Genomic DNA, 21,136 nt, shown 5'->3' with positions numbered 1-21,136 from the left:
AGATATCAAGTTTATATTCACTTTGAGCCTATCTTCGTTTTCACTATTTAACTTCTGCTTAAGCAGCTTTGAATTTGATAATGCTGTCAATGCATAATTAGGTCTGTTCATAGTTTTAAAATTATTATTCCCTAGTTGATCATGCTAGCTAGGATATAAATGAGTGATAATAGCACTTTCATCTCCATTTCTCAAATAAGAAATTCTCCAGGCCTAAACTTCTTAATTATTTATTTTGATTCTAATATTAATAGATTAGTCAGTATTCCTGAAGCTAACCAGAGAATATATCAGGAATTCAAACTCTGCTTCCAAGAATCTTCAAATTCTTTTTTTTTTTTTTTTAACTACCATTAGGACACCTTTAATTTTCCTTCTCTACAATGATTCATCAAAATATTAAGGTACTTAAAGTTGGTTCCCCTACCGCAATTCCCACTCCCAAAATAAATTCCAGATGAATCAGTGATTTAAATATAATAATTAACCTATAAACTCCTTGAAAACAGTGAAGAATATTTTCATAATTTTGGACCAGAGATACCCTTTCTAAATATCATACAAAACCAAAAGCCAAAAATAAAAATACTCATAAACTTGACTGCAAAAACTTAAATATTCTACAAAGCAAAAATTTTATTCAAACTCAAAATACAAATTATATACTAGGAGATAATATCAACAGTACAAGTGACAGGCCAAAAAAAATCCTTTGTATATAAAGAGCTACTACAAATCAAGAGGAAAAAATGAGCTCAATAGAAAAACAAGTGAAGGATACAAATTGGCAGTTTGCATTAATTTTAAGAACGGCCAATAAACAAATGAAGACAGACTTGGCCCCAGTCATGATTTTAGACATGAAAATAAAAATAATGAGGTATCCAATTTTGATCTGTGAGAATAGAAAAACCTGAATGTTAATAACACCCATTAATGAGAGGGGGAAACAAACCCTTACAGAAGTGGTGGGAATACAAATAAGGGCAACTGTTGTAGAAGACAATTTATCAACATCCATGAAAATTTCAAAGACACATTCTATGATCCAGCAATTCCACTGGTATAAATTCATCCTACAGATATACACCTAGAGGCATAAGAATATATATGCACAAAGACATCACACACTACAGCATTATATGTGACAACAACAATAAGGAAACAACTCTAAATTTCCATTAGTAGAAGACTTAAATAAAGCACTGACATCCATTCCTGAGAACACCAATCTGGCCATTCAAAAAGGAGTGCAAGTAAATCCATGTGCCTAATATAAAAAGATCTCCAAAATATGTTAAGAAAGAAAGAAAAAAAGGAGAAAACCGTATGCATGTGATCCCATTTGTATAAAAACATGTATTTATGTAGATACAGTTATATACACATACACATAACAAGACATACTAACACATGCCTAAATTTACTAGAAAGATATGCAAGAACAGTTAAGAGCAACTATCTCTAATGAGCACATAGGACAATAGGTGGGGATAAGTCCTTTTAGTTTTATTCTCTTCCGTTCTGGTTTATAAAAAGTAAAGACACATATAAAAAGACAAAAACAAATTGCACTTCCTACATGTATATAAAGTACCAATTAAATGTTGAGAACTCCTACTATAATTCCTGGAAAATAAAGAAGGCCAGTTGGAGGAAAATGCTTTAGAATTAGGGCTGTACCTACAGTTCCTGAAGATTCGGCTTAGGGCAAGTTAAGTGAGGCATTACAGGTAAGTGCCACTGTCCTAACCAAGTTAAGGAAAAGGGGATGTCTCTTTAAAAAAAAAAAAAATTATGAAGAAATTATTTGAGTTTGTAGTTGGAGGCAGAACAGCCAGGTGTATCTAAGAAAGACATTTCACATGGCCCTGACCCAGAAAGCAGGCAGGTTCTAGCAGATGGAATCATCAGAAGTTTGGATCCGAAGTGTGGATCTTTCTACCAGATGCATGGAATATGGAAAAAGATAGCTGTTGACTACAATAACTATATTTGAACTAATGATATAAAGGAGTAGCCCTTGGAACATTAATTTTAACAAATACTTATTGCCTTAGATAAATGCATTTTAAAATTATTTCCTGTATTGTAGTGACTGTAAATCCTCCACAATAATCCATGAAAGTGCCCACCTCCTACCTCCTGCACACCTAACACAAGATCTCACAAGATCCTCAGGAAAGAATAAATCATACTTGGATGCCAAATTACCCAAGAACATTTTTATACACTAGGAATGCAGAAGCTCCTTGCAAAGTACATAAGCAATTCAGGGACTAGGTTTTATTTAAGGATCAGTGATGGCTACTAGTCTTCACAAACGGTGAATCTGACAACTCTGCCTCCACCATGAAATCATCCCCTAGAGCTTCACAACAGACCAATTAACAGCTGCCTAAAGTGACAACAGAATGCAAAAGTGTCTCTCCAGATTTGGTTCCCACAGTGTCTGCATGCCTTCGTATCCTACCTACAAGAAAATCCTACTGCATTTCTCCCGGCTTTACATTTATGTGCAGCAGGACAAGTAGGAATTCCACTGCAGTGGGCAACTTTAAAAATAACATGAAAAACACCTTCCCCATAGAAACAAATAAGGGGGCTGAAAGCCATGCTGGTTATTCGAATGCCTCCTTCCTTTCTCACGGTGACTTACCTTAGAATTCATTTCCATGTGGTATTTGGCACAAGCTCGAAGCTGAGTCACCCAGAATTGTTTCTCTTTTGCATCAGCAGCTAAAATAGAGAAAACAGAGAAAGAAATGATTGCAGAGGTTGTTCCAAAACACATCCAACTTATTTCTACACCCACCTAAGAGGGTGGGGAGCCTGGGGAGTGAGAGGTAGCGAGAAGGTAGGGAAGCGAGCACAGATCACAGCGTTCTCAAGCGGCCTGTACTTACACCAAAACAGAGACTGCACTGACTCTCCACGGAACATCCTCTCTTGAATCATATGAAAAATGGATTCTGAAATACCCATTACAAGAATAATTTTGCCATTTTTTAACCTCCTCTGAAAAAAATCGTTTCTATAATACTTCTTTAAAAAGGCAGCAAGGAAGGAACCACATGCTTATTTTCAAATGCCTCTAACCTTGTGTAGCTAATATGAGTATCAAATGGCATCTTTTTTTTTTTTTTTTTTTTTTTTTTGGGGATGGAGTCTGACTCTGTCACCCAGGCTGGAATACAGCAGTGCCATCTCCACTCACTGCAAGCTCTGCCTCCCAGGTTCACATCATTCTCCTGCCTCAGCCTCCCGAGTAGCTAGGACTATAGGCGCCCACCACCACGCCTGGCTAATTTTTTTGTATTTTTAGTAGAGACAGGGTTTCACCGTGTTAACCAGGATGGTCTCGATCTCCTGACCTCGTGATCCACCCGCCTTGGCCTCCCAAAGTGCTGGGATTACAGGCGTGAGCCACCGAGCCTGGCCTCAAAGGGCACTTTTCCAGGGCCTTTTACTATCTACCAGGGCTGTATTGTGTTGTCACTAGCATTTACAAAATAAGCATTCAGTTGAGTTACCATTTTAGTATGTTCTCAAAGATTCATACAATTGGAAAGAGCAAGATACCAAATGCTACCTTAAAGAGCCTCAAATTTCCCCCAAAGAGACGTTAAAGTGCAAGTAGTCATGTTGTACAGTCATATCCTTCCGTCTATAACTTACCTCTCAAATAATATATATAAAGTTATTCTTAAATATCATGGGCGCACAACAGGTTCTAATGAAATCTAAATCATCAATTTAACCACATAAATAACTGCATAAATATTATAACACTAGCTGCATAAATGTTGACTATGAAAAAACAAAAACAAAAAAACAAAACAAAAAAAAAAACAACAACGATTCCCTGGAAATTATAACTGTTTACAGAACTGGGCCTCAGTGTCATTTGTCCCTCAAATCTGACTTCGGCTTGAACTTTCAGGTGAAGAAATCTAGAGTTACTAAATGAGAAATTCTTTGGCTTAGTCCCATTTAAGGCATGAAGACGGCTTCCACAAACCCCAAATGAACCGTCTGTCAAGAGGCCTGTTGCACAAGTCTGATTTACAGAGTGTGCCAGGTGAAATGAACTTCCAAAGACAAAGGACTTTGCAGAAATTAGGGTCTTTTTCCTGAGTAAACTTGAAGAATTGCCAGTTTGGGGCAGTACTATCCAAAGGCTTTGCATCAGAAACACTCCCAAAAGCTGTGCGTCTCATGATATCATGATCCAACTCCTCCTATGTGCAGGTAAGATGTGAAATGAGACACTAACAGCCAGTTCCTTGTGGGATAGGCTAAGAACAAGCCATAAACATGCAGAAATTTATCCTGACTTTTTTTATAGTTAAGCTTTAGCTAAATTTAGCAATTGCGATTACTCCAGGCAGATCATAAAACCTCTATATTTGCTATTAAAATTGCCCTCTAAAAAAAACCTAGGGCTTAATAATCCAAAGGATATTAATGATTCAATGGCATAACAAGATGGCTCAATTGCCAAATTAGTTGGATTTTTCTTTTGTATGGGTTTGTGTCATTTTATAAACCACAGGCAGGGTGGAAAGTGCCATTAGGTTTTTGGTCTGCTATTGTTTCTGCACTGACAATTTATTAAGCAATAAATGGCAAAGCAAAGCCAAGGCCCATATAAATCTAGCCAGTTGGAATGCACACTGCATAAATCTCAAGAGAACATGAATCTTATCACATTCCTGAAAAAATTGTATCAACTATAGACATTTTTACTTCCTAGGTTTTCGGATTGTTTTATAGATTCTGAAATATGACTTGTATGTAGATAATAAACATTAGCTTATTCCATCTCTTGGGTAGTAAAGCTTGGCAGAAGAATGGTGAAAATTGGGCTGAGAGGTGAGGAATGTAGACCCAAAGTCGGACTTTGCAGAGGCAACTCATCATGGTCATGAACAGACAGCAAGCGGCCATTTCTTCGTACCTAGCTCTTACTTAGTCAAAAGAAAATGTTGCATAAGAAAGGCAGAATTTTCAACCACCTCTCAATACTTAATACATACTACTTTTCCTCGGGCCTTGATGAATAATATAGACTCTGCGTGTCCGTGTGTGTGTGTGCGGGCACGCACATGTGGGCATTTGGATTTGTTGTTTCGTTTCATTATTTTATTAGAAGAAAAGTGGCAGAAGAATCACAGCAATGCAACCATAACAGATCCTGGTAGCATGATCTAGCAATCGAATTACACTGTAATTCTATTAGAAGTCTGACATTCTGTGCAATGGATGTGTCTTGAGGGTGAATGCTGGACTCCCTGGAAAGTCATCCTCATCTCTGGGATGCTGGGTAGGTATCCATTTTATTTTTCCCTTTACTAAAGCAAAGATATCCATTTTCAAGAAGCAAAGAAAAGGGAAGAAAGCATACAAAGGGACATTAACTCCATTCTCACCAGGCTCTACCACAGTGGACCCAACAAAACTCAAAGGGGCACTTTAACAAGAAATGGTTGTAGAGAAACTTTGGGAGGAAGACACTCGCACCCTTAAAGGGCCTATTTTGCCCTTATATAGCACAGCCCTCACAGGGCACTGTAGTGAAGCTTCACACTATTAGGTCAAAGAACATCTACTGAGCTAATGCTTAAGATCTTCGAAGTCCTAAGTCGTGCTGCTTTGGCAATCACTCACCTTTCCTTTGTCCTTAATTCCTCAGTTAATTAGGACAAGTAATTCCTAATGTCAGCTCCATCTCCCCACCCCAGGGATAAGAGGGGCAGTGTGTGTCACCACAGAGTCCTCCAAATACAGCAAACTGTCAAAGGCAATTTACAGAAACAAAAAATCAAAAAACAAGAGAGCCATCACCATGGCAACTATAAATGTAGCCCGCAAGGCCTGTCTGAAAATTTACCGGGAGAAGAACGCACCTCTCAGTTTAAACATCTCTCCATTAGCAGAGTACACGACCAGCATGTGAGGAGCTTCGTCGCTCAGGGACACTATGGCTCCAGACAAAGACAGGACTCCTCGAGGCTTCTGATGTTTGCTTTGCTCATTCACAAAATACTGCAGGATGCCAGCCTCGAAATCCAGTACGAAGTACCTGCACAGAGAAACCACAGTACATCATTTTTCTCTCCTACCCTATTCTGCACAGCAAAGCAGAGAAAAGCAAAGTGATCCAGAAGTCAACATCAAGACTCCACATCCATGAAGCTGGAAAGCAAAAGTCCCTCCCAGATGCCCATACAAAGTTAGCCTGAGTAGGGACAGAGCACTGAATTCTTAAATCAGAGTGGAGTTCATAATGGGGCACTTATGGGCAAGGGCCAGGACCACTCAGGATTTGGTGCCATGCCCACACTTCACCCAGTATTTGTGGATACCACATTAAACCTCAGAATGGCAGAGACCGGCAGAAGCACTGCAGCACAGCCTCTTGCAACATGCTCCATATGAATTCACAGGAGCAGCTGAAATTCACAAGGCCCCCAGGAGAGGTGGTTTCACACCCAGATAGCAGCAGCAAGCTTGGTCTCCAACTTCCTGCCAGCGGCATGGGTACCATAAGGAGCCTGAGCACATGGCAGCATCCGTCATGGAACTGCGGGTGCTTCTGCAACCACCTGGACACGCTCCAGCAGGCCCATTCACACGAAGGCAAGGATTTCCCCTGCTCTGAGACGTCGAAATGCCACTGAACTCTACATCCACGGTAAAAGAAGAAGAACTGCAATTTGCTTAAATCACACAATGAATCTTTGTAGCCAAATATCTGGCCTGTTAATTTTCTCAGGCTATTACCTAGGAAGTAGTCAAGACAATCTCCCCTTCTCCACCAGGATGGAAATGTCTTCACCTGAGCCTCAGATTCTTACTGTGGCCTCGAGGCCTCCCCCTGCTGACTTTTCTACATTCTCACGTGATCTTCCACTGGTACTAGTCTTTTCTCTCTTTCTTCATAGTCACCAAGTTGCTTCCTACCACAGGACCTTTGCACATGCTGTTCCCACTGTCTGGTGCAGTTACTCAAAGTGTGGTCTGCAAATTTTGATGGTCTACAAACTGGTACCAGTCCACTACAGCCTTTTGAAACATTTCCTGCATTTGGCTCCGTTTCAGGATCCAAATGCACAGATCTGTTGGACAAGTCTCAACAGTTCAGAAGTTGTCAAACACACATGGTCCACACAAGCTACATACTAGTCATGAATTAATAACAGTGCAGCTGGCGGATGGGGGAAAGCAGGTCCTTCACCACAGGAAGGTTGAAAAACACTTGCCCAGAATGCTACTCCGCCTGCCTGGAATACGGTTCCTACCCCTTCTCGCCATGTTAAGTTCTCCTGACCAGGTCAAATATTCTTTCCTGTAGCACTTTGAAATGCTCCCTCATGGCACTGGCCCCATTTGAAGTCTACATTTGTGTGATTATCTGATTCAATGACTGGTTTCCCCACTAGACTACACTCTGAGGAGGTGGAAAGTGTCTTCCTCTACACAGCACCCAGCAGTGTGCCTGATACTTCATTGATACTCTGTTAACACTTGTGTAGGAATGAATAAAGAAAAAAAACCTACTAAATCCCACGTTTCTCCATCCATGCATCAAAGCACCTGGGTCATACAGTGAACTGATACAGGCAATGCAATATATTTTACATTTTTGAGGGATACATGGCAAGAGTCAACATACCTACAGTCTGCACTACCAACTCAGGGACTTTCCACAGTTTTAATATTACACTGCACTACATCCCTTTCGATGCCATCATATTGTTGCAAAGAGTTTCAGCAGGTGCTGCAATTAAAAAAACATCAACGGAGAGCAGGAAAAGAGAACAGCAATGTCCAGTATGATTCCAAGGTTTGAAAAGCTATGTAGTACCCACAGGTACATACATCCCATTAATGAGTAACTATGGTTATTTAAGAAACTAAAATATTTTTCTTTCAATTGATATATTTTTTTTTTTTCAAATTGCTACTGAGTTGTTTAGACATAAATATGTATGAGGATGTTTGGAACTAACCACTTCAAAAATGAATCCGTTAGATACTTATTTTAACCTAGGAGCACCAACAACCAGGAAAGTTTACGAACTTCTAACGTAATTTATTCTCACAATAACCTAACAGAAGAGATGTTATCCCCATGTAACAGGTATCCTGAGACTTGAAGAACTTTAAAATCCAACTTCAACTCTTCTGTGTCCAAAGTTCAGACTTGGGTCTGCTCCAGCAAGCTCAAGCTCCTTGATTCTCACTCAAGTCCTTCCTTATAACTTTTCCATATCACTTCTCCAGGACCTAACTTACACACTTCATTCTCCAAATCCCCTGCTCCAACAGAGATACTGAAGCTGAAAGCTCCTTTGCCTGGCAGTAGAGGTCCCTACTTATGGCCCCTGCCCGGGAGCAAGGCGCAGCCATCTCATTAGCACATGACTGCCCAGGTGGCAGTCCTCCAAAGCTCCAAGTCCTCTAAGAAATCATCCACTTTGAATTATTTTTAATATTTCAGATGGTCTGGCCAAGACTCGTATCTATTTTCCTCTTCTTCCCTCTTATCTCTCAAGTCATTCTAATAAAGGTATTTCTGGTTCTCATGAACAGCATGGATAAATGAAGACGCAAAAACGTCAGAACCAGGGCTATTCAAAGTGTGATCACCAAGCCGGCAGTAACAGTGTTGCCTGGGGTCTTGTTAACAATGGAAAATCTTGGGCCGGGCGCAGTGGCTCAAGCCTGTAATCCCAGCATTTTGGGAGGCCAAGACGGGCAGATTACGAGGTCAGGAGATCGAGACCATCCTGGCTAACACGGTGAAACCCCGTCTCTGCTAAAAAATACAAAAAACTAGCCGGGCGAGGTGGCGGGCACCTGTAGTCCCAGCCACTCAGGAGGCTGAGGCAGGAGAATGGCGTGAACCCGAGAGGAGGAGCTTGCAGTGAGCTGAGATCCGGCCACTGCACTCCAGCCTGGGTGACAGAGCAAGACTCCATCTCAAAAAAAAAAAAAACCAATGGAAAATCTTGAGCCCCACCCAAGCCCTGCTGAATCATAAAATCATAAACTCTGGGTTTTAACAAGCTTCCAGGTCATCTGTTACAGGTGAAGTGTGAAAATCACTGACGTAAACTACCATCAACAAATCCCTTTCCTCACCTTCCAGAGAAGTCACATCCAGAACATATTTCTTAGCTTTCCCTGCACTTAGGGTGTGGCTGTTTGAGCTTCAGCCAATAGAATGTGAGCAGTAGTGTGCACACATGTGCACACACACGCACTGGAATGGAGACAACCTACAGCACAACTTGGGAGATCCTGGGTCCCTGAATCACCACCTGGAAGAGCACCACCTGCTAAGCAACACGCACAGCAGACCACTATATTAATAAGAAAGAAACTTTAATTAGGCCACGGGGATCAGTATCTGTTACAGCAGCTGCTAGCCTTACATTAACAAAGACACAAAAAAACCCTTTTTTATTTCTATTTTCACATCCTTCTACTTGAAATTTGCCCCTATTCCTTAATGTGGGGCAAAAGACAAACTCCCTCAATGAGAGAAGAACCAGGGTAACTTCTGAGCAGCCAATGCTCAACTTAAGTGCTGACTCTGCCTTCTCGAGGAGTGTCTTCCACTTGACCTGTATTTAATGTTGCCATGACTGCAGCTGTGCAGACAATGCTCACGGCAAGTCAGAACGTGAACAATGATCCTTTCAAGCTGAGGAAGGAGACTAGTTAGGCTCACACTGCAGCACGTTGTGCCACGTGTGCCCCCCTCCACATACCTGCAGACACAGAGCTTCAGCATCCCCTTCCACAAGCATGCCACTCTTTTTTTTTTTTTTTGAGATGGAGTCTCGCTTCTTCGCCCAGGCTAGAGTGCAATGGCATGATCTCGGCTCACTGCAACCTCCACCTCTCAGGTTCAAGTGATTCTCCTGCCTCAGTCTCCCCAGTAGCTGGGATTACAGGCACATGCCACCTAATTTTTTTTTTTTTTTTTTTTTTTGCATTTTTAGTAGAGACAGGGTTTCACCATGTTGGCCAGGCTGGTCTCAAACTCCTGACCTCAGGTGATCTGCCCACCTCAGCCTCCCAAAGTGCTGGGATTACAGGCGTGAGCCACCACACCTGATCTTTTTTTTTTTTGAAATGGAGTCTTGCTCTGTCACCCAGGCAGGACTGCAATGGTATGATCTCGGCTTGTTGCAACCTCCTCCTCCCAGGTTCAAGCGATTCTCCTGCCTCAGCCTCTCGAGTAGGTGATATTACAGGCACCTGCCACCATGCCCAGCTAATTTTTGTATTTTCAGGAGAGACGGGGTTTCGCCACGTTGGCCAGGCTGGTCTCGAACTCCTGACTTCAGGTGATCCACCCACTTCAGCCTCCGAAAGTGCTAGAATTACAGGCATGAGCCACCGCATCCGGCCACATGCCACTCTTACACAGAGGGAAGTAGAAAAGGAAGGCGATAAACTTTCAATGAAAAGGCAAAGTAACTTGCCCTCAGTTGCCCCATCCACTCTATGCCATTGATTGGAATGAAGCAAAGGTTTAACTTTTCTCTCCTTACCGCTCCTACCAACTTATTCACAGAGAACCTGCCAGCTTGCCAGCTTTTCTGTCTCCTACAGGCAGCTTCCCAAATGCATCCTGTTCAAACAAATAACTATATATTTGAAGAGGACATTATTTAGGAGCTGGTACAAAGAAATGAATAGAATGCTGTTTTATTTTTTCAGTAAGGATGACAGAATAACCAATTGATGTCACATTATATAGGATATAGGGACACATTAATGACTTTTCACGTTACCTATTTCAAACTGACATCTCTAACTTTCTGCCTCAGATGGAAAAAAAGAACATGTTTCCACTGCTTTCTAAAATAGTTTCAATGCAAATGCACAGGTTTGAATCATGAGTACTAAGGAGTGTACGCTTCCTCTAAAGACAGTTAAAATTTTTATCATATTTGGAGGGATACTATCTGATTAAAAATTGCAACAGACTAGAAAAAAATTGCAACAGACTAAACAAGTGTTCTTTCAGCATGGCCTTTCACAGTTAAGTCAGCTTGTGTCATACACAGGTAAGACTGTCCATACAGCAATAAGAAGAATTCCGGTGGGTCACATTCCCGGGTAGGAAAGAAATTACATTTGGTTTCCCACAGGGTCATGGCTTTGTCAGGTGCTGCTGTTCGGAGCTAGCAGCTGTATCTGAAAGCCACAGTTTTCTTTCTAAATGGAACAGTTAACCGTATTTCTGGATCAGGCTTCATTAAACCAAGTGAAATTGTTAGATAAAATCCTGAAACATTCTTAAAGATCTTCCCTTCTGGAGAATGGAATAAGGCAAATCTAATTCCTAGGTTCTGGGGTTTATTAATTAACTTCTTGAAGCTACAGTGTGCGACTTGACTGCTGTGTTGGTGAACGTAATTGTACACAGAGAGAACATATTTTCTTTGCTATGTTAAAAATAACATCAATAAAAGAGAAAAAAAAATCAAAGCATGTGCTGCGGGGAGAAAGGGAAAATGAGGGAAGCAAGCAAACAAACCCATGAGGAAAGCCATCTTCACTCTCACCAGGCTAGCTTCTTGGTGAAACCCCTGCCCAATCCCAAAGCTGGGAGATAGGGCAAGTGTAGGTACCTTCCTGGGAAGAGCTGAAGGACAAGCCATTGCCTACTAACATCCTTCAGATATATCCACTGTTTCCAAAAAAACACAAATGCACACATACATACCCTCATATACACTTACATATGTGACACACTCACGCTGATGCCCACAAACACATATGCATCTCTCACACACTATACATATAAACACACACAGGTACTTGCATTCACGCTTACACATGTTCACACTCACATACTCACAAACTAACGCACACTTGCACAACTGGAGGCGTCAGGAGTGTTACACACTCACACATTCATAACCACCCATGCACTCACCGCTGAAGGTACATTTGCACATATTCACACTCACCTGCACACTCAATCACTGACGTCCACACACTGCACTGCCCTTACCTACTCACGGTGCCTTTCTGGTCTTGCATCTCTGAGGCATCATCTGTCTGCACAGGTACCTGTTTCATTGCTGCCTCTACACCCCCATCTACCTGACATAGTTTCATTAAGTTTCAACTTTAGGATGTAAAGTTGACGAAAGCATATGTTTCCTTCGTCAGGGGAGGAACTGGGCCTAGGATTTCACCAACAACCCTTAGCCAAACCCCAGGCAAGAAGAGAAACAGAAAGGAGAGGCCGGGTGCAGTGGCTCATGCCTGTAATCCCAACACTTTGGGAGTCTGAGATGGGTGGATCACCTGAGGTCAGGAGTTTGAGACCAGCCTGGCCAACATGGTGAAACCCCGTCTCTACTAAAAATACAAAACAAAATCAGCCCAGCGTGGTGGCAGGTGCCTGTAATCCTAGCTACTCGAGAGGCTGAGGCAGGAGAATCTCTTGAACCTAGGAGGCAGAGGTAATAGTGAACCGAGATCACACCACTGCATTCCAACCTGGGAAACAAGAGCGAAACTCTGTCTCAAAAAAAAAAGGAGAAGGAGGTAGGAGGTGGAGGGTGGGGGGTGTGGGGGGCTGCCATGGGAAACAGCTCACTCATGCTGACAGCCAGAAGTTATAGCCAAACTGCAACAGAATTACTAACATGCATGAACAAAATATTTCTTTGAAGCACTTTGCTAGACAGGCTGGTCCTAACAAAAAGCAAAATCATTTCATCTAAATTTAAAAGTGAAAATTAAAACAACAAGCATAAAAGGCCCAAGAAGGGGAGGTTATGGCCCTCTCTTTCATGACTGAGCAGCACACCTTTCACAGCCACATTACTGCTATTACCAAGAGGGGCTCAGATTCCTCTTAGTCCTGGTGAGGATCAGCCCCTCACTGCCACACACGATGGCCAAGGCCAGGGCCATGAAGGCCCCTTACCTACCCAGGCCCACCTTCTGCCATGTGAAAGAGGAATGAGCACCAAGCTCCCAGCTGACCACAGCCTCGTGGAGAGGTGGACCTCCCTGCTGAGATCTGCCTTGCCTTCCCCAGGCCTGTCTTCTGAGACTCATCTGCTCCAAACTGCTGAACTGCATGAACAGGGCCTGTGAACAGATTTCTGCACCCCGTCTTGTCCTGACCAATGGCAACCATGCCATGTTCTTCAGCTTAAGACCCTTCTCCTGGCTGGGCGCAGTGGATCACGCCTGTAATCCCAGCAATTTGGGAGGCCGAGGTGGGCAGATCACGAGGTCAGGAGTTCGAGACCATCCTGGCCAACATGGTGAAACCCCGTCTCTACTAAAAATACAAAAAGTAGCTGGGCGTGGCGGCATGCACCTGTACTCCCAGCTACTCGGGAGGCTGAGGCAGAAGAATCGCTTGAACCCAGGAGGCGGGGCTGCAGTGAGCCGAGACCGCGCCACTGCACTCCAGCCTGGGCGACAGAGTGAGACTCCGTGTGGGATAGTTACTATCTGACTCTTCCAGAGTTGCAGTCAACAGACACCCCCATGAACACACACATGGCAGAGACTGAGACCGTCCCTACCTTCAGCATCTCCCCTCCCCCATGGTTCCCACTAAAGGATTTGCCTGGTGCAAGAACCGAGCTGGAAGGAGCAGTTCTTTCCAGCAATGTACATACTGATTCTTGAGGTTTCAGCAGCCTTCCAGGTCCCTCCTGTGCACAAACATCTAAAACTTCACCATCTCTGAGATCAAGAAGCACCTTGTTTATAAAACTTCCCATCTCCTACTTACAGAAAAACTAAGGAACAATCAGCAAAATAAAGCACACTCAGTATGTGAAGTGGGGGCCAAACTACGGATGCATTTTCCCGAGTGTCCCGTATGTCTTTAAAATTAATATCATCTGGTAATCATTTATTGAACCCTTCTCATCTCCAAAGATAAACAGACTAAAGTCTACAAAAAGTTTCCTCCTTGGAGCTACCAGTGTCACAAAGGAGGTAGCTACACATCACCAGGTGGGGCTGTAATGCCTTAATCATTGTGGTGAAGGAAAGCACAATATATAACCCCAAAATATGCTCAACCTAGAGGGTAGAAAGAAAAGAAACTTTCTTCCTTCCCTATAGTAGTCTTGTCATCTTAGCAGAGTTTATACTCAAAAACCTTAGAGTTTCTGGCTTGGGAGAAAATAATAAGTCTTCTAGAATTTCTCTCATGATAACCAAACTTCCTGGAAGGAAGACACTGGATCCTGCAGCCAAAACCTTACAACAGGTTCCAAGGCAAAGCAGCTGCAGGCAAACTCAATCCCAGCCAAACTTTAAAATCTGGAATCTTCTTAACTCTTGGAATTTGTGGCAAAGGCTAGAGAAATGCAGTGGTCTTCTTACATCTCTCAGCTACTCGTCTGTGACCAGAGTCCCACCACTGTCACCACCACCATCCTCCCAAACCACCAAGATAGAGAGATTCCAACACACCCCAGGTGGTACTAAATTGTCAGAGGGTCCTCAGGCTCATCACCAAGCCAGGAATAAATATAGTCTATTACATAAGAATTATATTAGAACACACTACCAGACTTCAAAATATACTACAAAGCTGTAGTATCCAAAACAGCATGGTACTGGCACAAAAAAGAGACACATAGACCAATGGAACAGAATAGAGAATGCAGAAATTAATTCCTGTATCTACAGCCAACTGATTTTTGACAAAAGCACCAAAAACATACATTGAGGAAAGGTCAGTCTCCTCAATAAACGGTGTGGGGACAGTTGGATATCCATATGCAGAAGAAAGAGACTAGACCCTCATCTCTCATCCTATACAAAAGTCAACTCAAAACGAAGGAAAGACCTAAATGTAAGACCTGAAACTATAAAACTACTAGAAGAAAACAAAGGGGAAATGCTGCAGGACATTGGTCTGGGAAAATATTTTATAAATTAATAAGACCTCAAAAGCACAGGCAGCCAAAACAAAAATAAACAAATGTGATCACATCAAGCTATAAAAACTTCTGTGCAACAAAGGAAACAACAGAGTGAAAAGACAATCTACAGAATGGGGGAAAATATTTGCGAACTATTCATCTAACAGAAGATTAATATCCAGTATATACAAGAAACTTAAACAGCAGCAAAATTTTAAAAAAAAAAAACCTCACGAATAATGGGCTGGGCACAGTGGCTCATGCCTGTAATCCCAGCATTTTGAGAGGCTGAGGTGGGCAGATCACCTGAGGTCAGGAGTTCAAGACCAGCCTGGCCAACATGGTGAAACTCCATCTCTACTAAAAATACAAAAGAAATTAGCCAGGTCTGGTGGTGTGTGCCTATAATCCCAGCTACTAGGGAAGCTGAGGCAGGAGAATCACTTGAACCCAGGAGGTGGAGGTTGCAGTGAGCCGAGATCATGCCACTGTACTCCAGCCTGGGTAACAGAGTGAGATTCCATCTCAGAAAAAAAAAAAAAAAAAGACACCAAATAATCTGCTTTAAAAATAATATGATTTTAAATTGATCATTTAAAAATGATCTGAATACATTGCTCAAAGGATATACAAATGTCCAACAAATATATGAAAAAATGCTCAACATCACTAATCATTAGGAAAATACAAATCGAAACCACAATGAGGAATCATCTAACCCCGGTTAGGATGGCTATTATCAAAAACACAAAAAAATAACAAATGCTGGTGAAGATACAAAGAAAAGGGAACTCTTATACACTATTGGTGGGAATGTAAGCCAGTATAGCAATTATGGAAAACAGTATGAATACTCTTTAAAGAACTACAGATACAGCTACCATATGATCCAGCAATCCACTACTGGGATTTATCCAAAGGAAAGGAAATCAGTATATTGAAGAGACATCTGCACCCCCAGGTTTAGTGCAGCACTATTCACAATAGCCAAGATGTGGAATCAAGCTGGGTGTCCAACAACAGATGAATGGATAAAGAAAATGTGGTCTACATACACAATGAAACATTATTCAGCCATAAAAAAGAATGAAACCCTGTCATTATCAGCAACATAGATGAAACTGAAGGACACTGTTAAGTGAAATAAGGAACAGAAATTGAACCACCACATATTCTCTCACTCATGTGTGGAAACTTAAAAAAGTTGACCTCCTAGAAATAAAAAGTAGAACAGAGGATACTAGGGGCTGGGAAGGGTTGGGGGAAGGGAGGGATAGAAGGAGATTTGTTAAAGAATACAAACTTAGAGCGAGACTGGAGGATTTCTAGCATTCTATAGCACGATACGATGACGCTAATGAATAATACATAGCTTCAAATAGCTAGGAGGAGAATACTGAATGTTCCCAATACAAAGAAATGATAAATGTCTGAGATGATGGATATGCTAATTACCCTATGATCATGATACATTGTATGTGTCAAAACATCACTACGTAGCCCTTAAATATGTACAATTATGTATCAATTCAGAATTTAATTAAAATAAAAAATGAAAAGAATGTTTCTTGGCCGGGCGCGGTGGCTCACACCTGTAATCCCAGCACTTTGGGAGGCCGAGGCGGGTGGATCACGAGGTCAGGAGATCGAGACCATCCTGGCTAACACAGTGAAACCCCGTCTCTACTAAAAATACAAAAAAAAATTAGCCGGGCGTAGTGGCAGGCGCCTGTAGTCCCAGCTACTCAGCTACTCAGGAGGCTGAGGCTGCAGAATGGCGTGAACCCAGGAGGCGGAGCTTGCAGTGAGCCGAGACCGCACCACCGCACTCCAGCCTGGGCGGCAGAGCGAGACTCCGTCTCAAAAAAAAAAAAAAAAGAAAAAAAGAAAAGAATGTTTCTTAAAGTTTGGTCCAGTTGCTCTCTGCTTCTGAATCAGTTGAAAAGTTTGTTGAAAATGTGGATTCTGACTCTCAACCCACACCTAGAGGAGCTTTATGAAGGTCAGAAAGTCAGAAACGTGTATTTCAAGAAGTTTCCCAAGTGATTCAGAAGCACCCTAAAGTACAAAAAACGGTGCAAAATCAGAGTCAAAAGAAAACCATATGTTATTCACACCCTGTTTTTCATCTGGTATGCCAAGCATTTCTCTCAATCATTCATTCAAACACCTGAGCACCCACACACCCATATAACCAAGATGAATGTTATTTAAGCATTAGCCAACCTCATTTTGTTTTAGTCAAAAAGAGCCAAACCCCAGCTTTCCTAAATCACAGCAGCCCAGACTGTGGATTTCTTGGTTTTGTCACTCTGGAAGTATTTTTGAGAAAGATTTAAAGACAATGTTTGAAATCACCTCGCATCGAGTTCCTGCATAATGGGATCACCACCTGGCAGGATGAAGGTGCTCACTTGAGCAGAGGGGCTCCAGGGGCCAGGCTGAGTGAAGCACCTCAAGATTAAGAGCCACCAGCCTGAGAGGTTGCTGCTTCAGGGACCTGATAAAGCACAAGAGTAAGTCAAAGTGAAGTTTTAACACAAGATGTGATGCACTGAGCTTGGATTTGATCTATGATGAGATTCGATCTGCTTTTGAAGACTAGTTAAGCCCAAAAGAACTGAGACCTGTCTTATGAGGATTAATATAGGCTTTCACAGTATTGCCTCGTTTCCCTCTGAACTATTCACTGTTGAGTTTCTGGTATCTTTAGGTGAAAATTTTGATACCAACCTGTGTCTTAATGCTCGCAAATTACATTTGATTCTTGATACTGACAACGTCGGAACTTACCTGGAAATGAGCGAAGTCCTGATTCAAGTCTCTGCTTTGTACTGTAAGCTTGAACACACACATCCTGAAAGCCACATTGAAACAATTCTGATACTAGCTAAAGCCCTGGGGTAAGAGTGGGTAAGCAATCCCAGTTTAGAACCCACCAAGAGCGAGAGAGATAGGAGCTGTCCTGTGGAGGCCAGGAGAAGCAAACCCAACCACCACCAGGCCCCATGGCTCAGCTTCTTCCCTTAACATCAACTAAGTCAGTCTCTGAATTCCATCGTCCCTGAATTCAAAGTGTCCTTTACTTTTTCTCTAGGGGCAACAAAGCATAGAGGAAGGTGGTGTGATTCGGCAGTCAGAGACCTAATTATGCTCTAAGGCCAGGGGTTTTCAGGCTTTGCCCACATCAGATTCACCTGGAAGCTGGTTAAAACACAGCTTCCTGGGCCCCTCCCCCAGAGCTTATGATTCAGGAGGTCTGGGTGGAGCACGAGAATTTGAGTTCTAACAAGTTCCCAGGTGATGCTGATGCTGCTGGTAGGACCACACTTTGGGAACCACTTGTTTTCATTTTTGTGACCTTGGGCAAGTTCTTTATCTACTCTGAGACTTGATTTCCACATTTGCAAAAACAAAAAGCTGGCTAATTCGCTCTTGCAGTCCATTCCACCGTCTCTGTGCCCAAAAGTCTGCCTGCTTATAAAACAAGAACTTCCAAATGTTCATATCACATTCCTAAATGCTGACAGTAAATCAGATCTGATGCTGATGCTCATATTGCACTGCATCAGAAGTTTAATTTACTACAATGCCAACAAGACAGAACTTGAGAGCTTGTATTTGCCATTTTTGGGGGGTGCCAGTGCCATGGAAATATTATTTGGCAGGGGCTCACACTCAGGTATCGGTGTGGTCAACTGTACATAGGTTCTGTGATATGAATAAAGCACTCTGGATAAGTTTATTCAGGTGATGGTTAAAGAGAAGAGAACCCATATAAAAGCTCAACACTGTTTTGAAGAGGGTAGCTCCAGTCCCCAAACTAAGTTTTATTTGCAAGAATTCACTCATTTGTTTTCGGAAAAATTTTACTATGTGCTATGAGCTAGGTATTGTGCTAAGGATACATGTGGAATGGGTGACAAAGTCCCCATTCTAATGGGGGAAGGAAGCAGAGAATAAAATATTCACTAAAATGAGTGCCAAACTCTGGCTGTGATTGTGTGTTGTAATAGAAGCGATTCAATTGGTAGAATGTTACTTACTAGGGCCTGTCTGGAGACAAAGGAACTGAGATATGAGGTGTGAAGAAATGGACTCAGGGAAGAGGAGAGAAGAGAGTTCCAGGCAGAGGAAGGAGCATGTGTAATGGCCCTGAGGATAGAGTGGGTAGAGGGCCATTTGTTATTGTCTTTTTAATTATAAGACAGTGTGTTTGGAGCAGAGGGAAGGAAAGGATGTGTGTTGTCAGATGGGGCTAAAGACGCAGGCAATGCAAACCATGCTGCGCCTACAAGGCATGCCGGCACTTTCTTTATCCCAACATCAAGCAGCGGCAGGGACAGAACCAGAGCTACTTTGGAGAAGGAGAATTCTAGCTCCAAAGTAGGGAAAGGCCAGGAGAGAAACCAGGTGGGAGCAGAAAGGCCGCTGCAGAGACCCGCTTTCTCTCAACGTGATGACTGGAGAGACTAACACATTCTCTCCCCCAAAAAGTCAACTATAAAACTGGACAAAACTGTCAAATGGAACCATTTCAGAACAGAAGCAACTGACCAAACTTTGATAAGAACAAGCAGAGCTTGGGGATCATGCCTAGGCTGTCCCCAGCCTCCTCCTAGCAATGCTGACCTGTAGTTCAACTGGGGCGGCAGGGTTCTGCTGCCTGAGGGAGAGGGAGAAGGTGAGGGTGAGGGCAATTGCTCACATGATTCGGATCATCATCAGTTAAAGTGGCAATTGCAGGAAGACACAGTGGGAAGACCAGGGACTCCACCGGCCTGAGGTTGCTGCCCAGTTTGGAGCAAGCCATGGACAAGCAGACTAGCCAGGGACTTAATTGGGAATTTCAGGAGGTGAGAAAACCATGGGGCTAAACTTTTCATGTATCTGTTAACCGGTGGTTGAGCACAACTGCAGCAGAGACCAGAGCAGACCCAAGACACCCCATACATCCTTGGTCAACAGAGCCTATGCTCGGGCGCAGGGAAGAGCGATAGAAAGTAAGAGCCAGGAAGGACATGGAAACAGCCTGAAATGTTAATATGCTCAACAAGCAGATAGAGGGGCAGAGGCAAAGCCTTTCCGGCTAAAGCACAATCTCTGACCAATCTTTGGCTAAATACCAAGCATAGACATCCAAAATATACAAAGAACTCTTACACCTCAAAACTAAGAGAAGCAAACCATTCAAGAAATGCAAAGGATTTCATTTCACCAAAGAAGACATTTCACCAAAGAAGATACATGAATGGTTAATACATGAAAAGATGCACATTATTAGTCTTTAGAAAAATGCAAATTAAAACCACAATGAGATTCCAGTTCACACCCACTAGAACAGCTATACTTAAAAAGACAGTAACAAATGGTGAGGATACGGAGAAACTGGAACCTTTCTACACTTTTGGTAGGAATGTGAAATAGAACATCTGCTTGGGAAAATAAACTTACCCTACAACACATCAATTCCACTCCTAAGAATCCACTAAACAGAAATTAAAACAAATGTCTATACCAAAGACTTATATGCAAATGTTAAAGCAGTATTATTCATAGTAGCCAGAAACTGGAAATAATTTAAATGTTAATCAACTGGTAAATGGATAAAGAAAATGTGGCATATCCATCCCATGGCATACTATTCAGCAATAAAAGTGCAACATGGATGAACCCCAAAAACATTGTGCTAAAGGAGCCAGATGAAAAACACTACAAATTGTATCATTCTATTTATATAAAATGTCCAGCAAAGGGAAACAGACACAAAAAGGTCAGTGGTTGTCTGGGGCTGAGGGTGAGAGCAGGATTAGTGGCAAACTGCTTACAGGGATTTTTTTTTTTTTAATGTTGGTGTTAGAAATATTCTCAAACTGAACTGTGGTAACAAAACTATATACATATATAGTATTGTTACCATATATAGTAACAAAACTATATACATTTTCTAAAAGTAACTCAATTGTATACTTACAATAAAGTGAATTTTACCATGTTTAAATTATACCTTAATACAAGTGATATCTACAGTGATCCTGGCAACAGCCTAGACCAAGGTGGTGATGGCAGAGTTTCAGCTGACAAGATTTGATGAAGCAGGAATTCAGTTTTGGGAATACTGCATTTGAAATACCTTACTCCAAGAAATGTCACTTAGCAGTTGGAAGGATGGATCTGGAGCCCAGGAGCGGTCT

General features: G+C 42.2%; 1 protein-coding gene across 4 annotated transcripts in view; it reads right to left on the bottom strand.

Annotated features, from left to right (window-relative positions):
* Positions 1-21,136, bottom strand: part of OSBPL10 (oxysterol binding protein like 10) — a 331,661-nt gene that overhangs the window by 222,500 nt on the left and 88,025 nt on the right. For all 4 annotated transcript variants that reach the window (XM_023192295.1, XM_023192297.1, XM_023192294.1 and 1 more), the window contains exons 2-3: positions 5,910-6,085; positions 2,660-2,739 (exon numbers count right to left, since the gene is read on the bottom strand). In XM_023192295.1, coding sequence (XP_023048063.1) covers positions 2,660-2,739; positions 5,910-6,085 — 256 coding nt within the window. The remainder of the gene's footprint in view (positions 1-2,659; positions 2,740-5,909; positions 6,086-21,136) is intronic.

The sequence above is a fragment of the Piliocolobus tephrosceles genome, chromosome 2, assembly GCF_002776525.5.
Source record: "Piliocolobus tephrosceles isolate RC106 chromosome 2, ASM277652v3, whole genome shotgun sequence".
Lineage (NCBI taxonomy): Eukaryota > Metazoa > Chordata > Mammalia > Primates > Cercopithecidae > Piliocolobus > Piliocolobus tephrosceles.
This window is presented reverse-complemented; position numbering and strand designations above follow the sequence as displayed.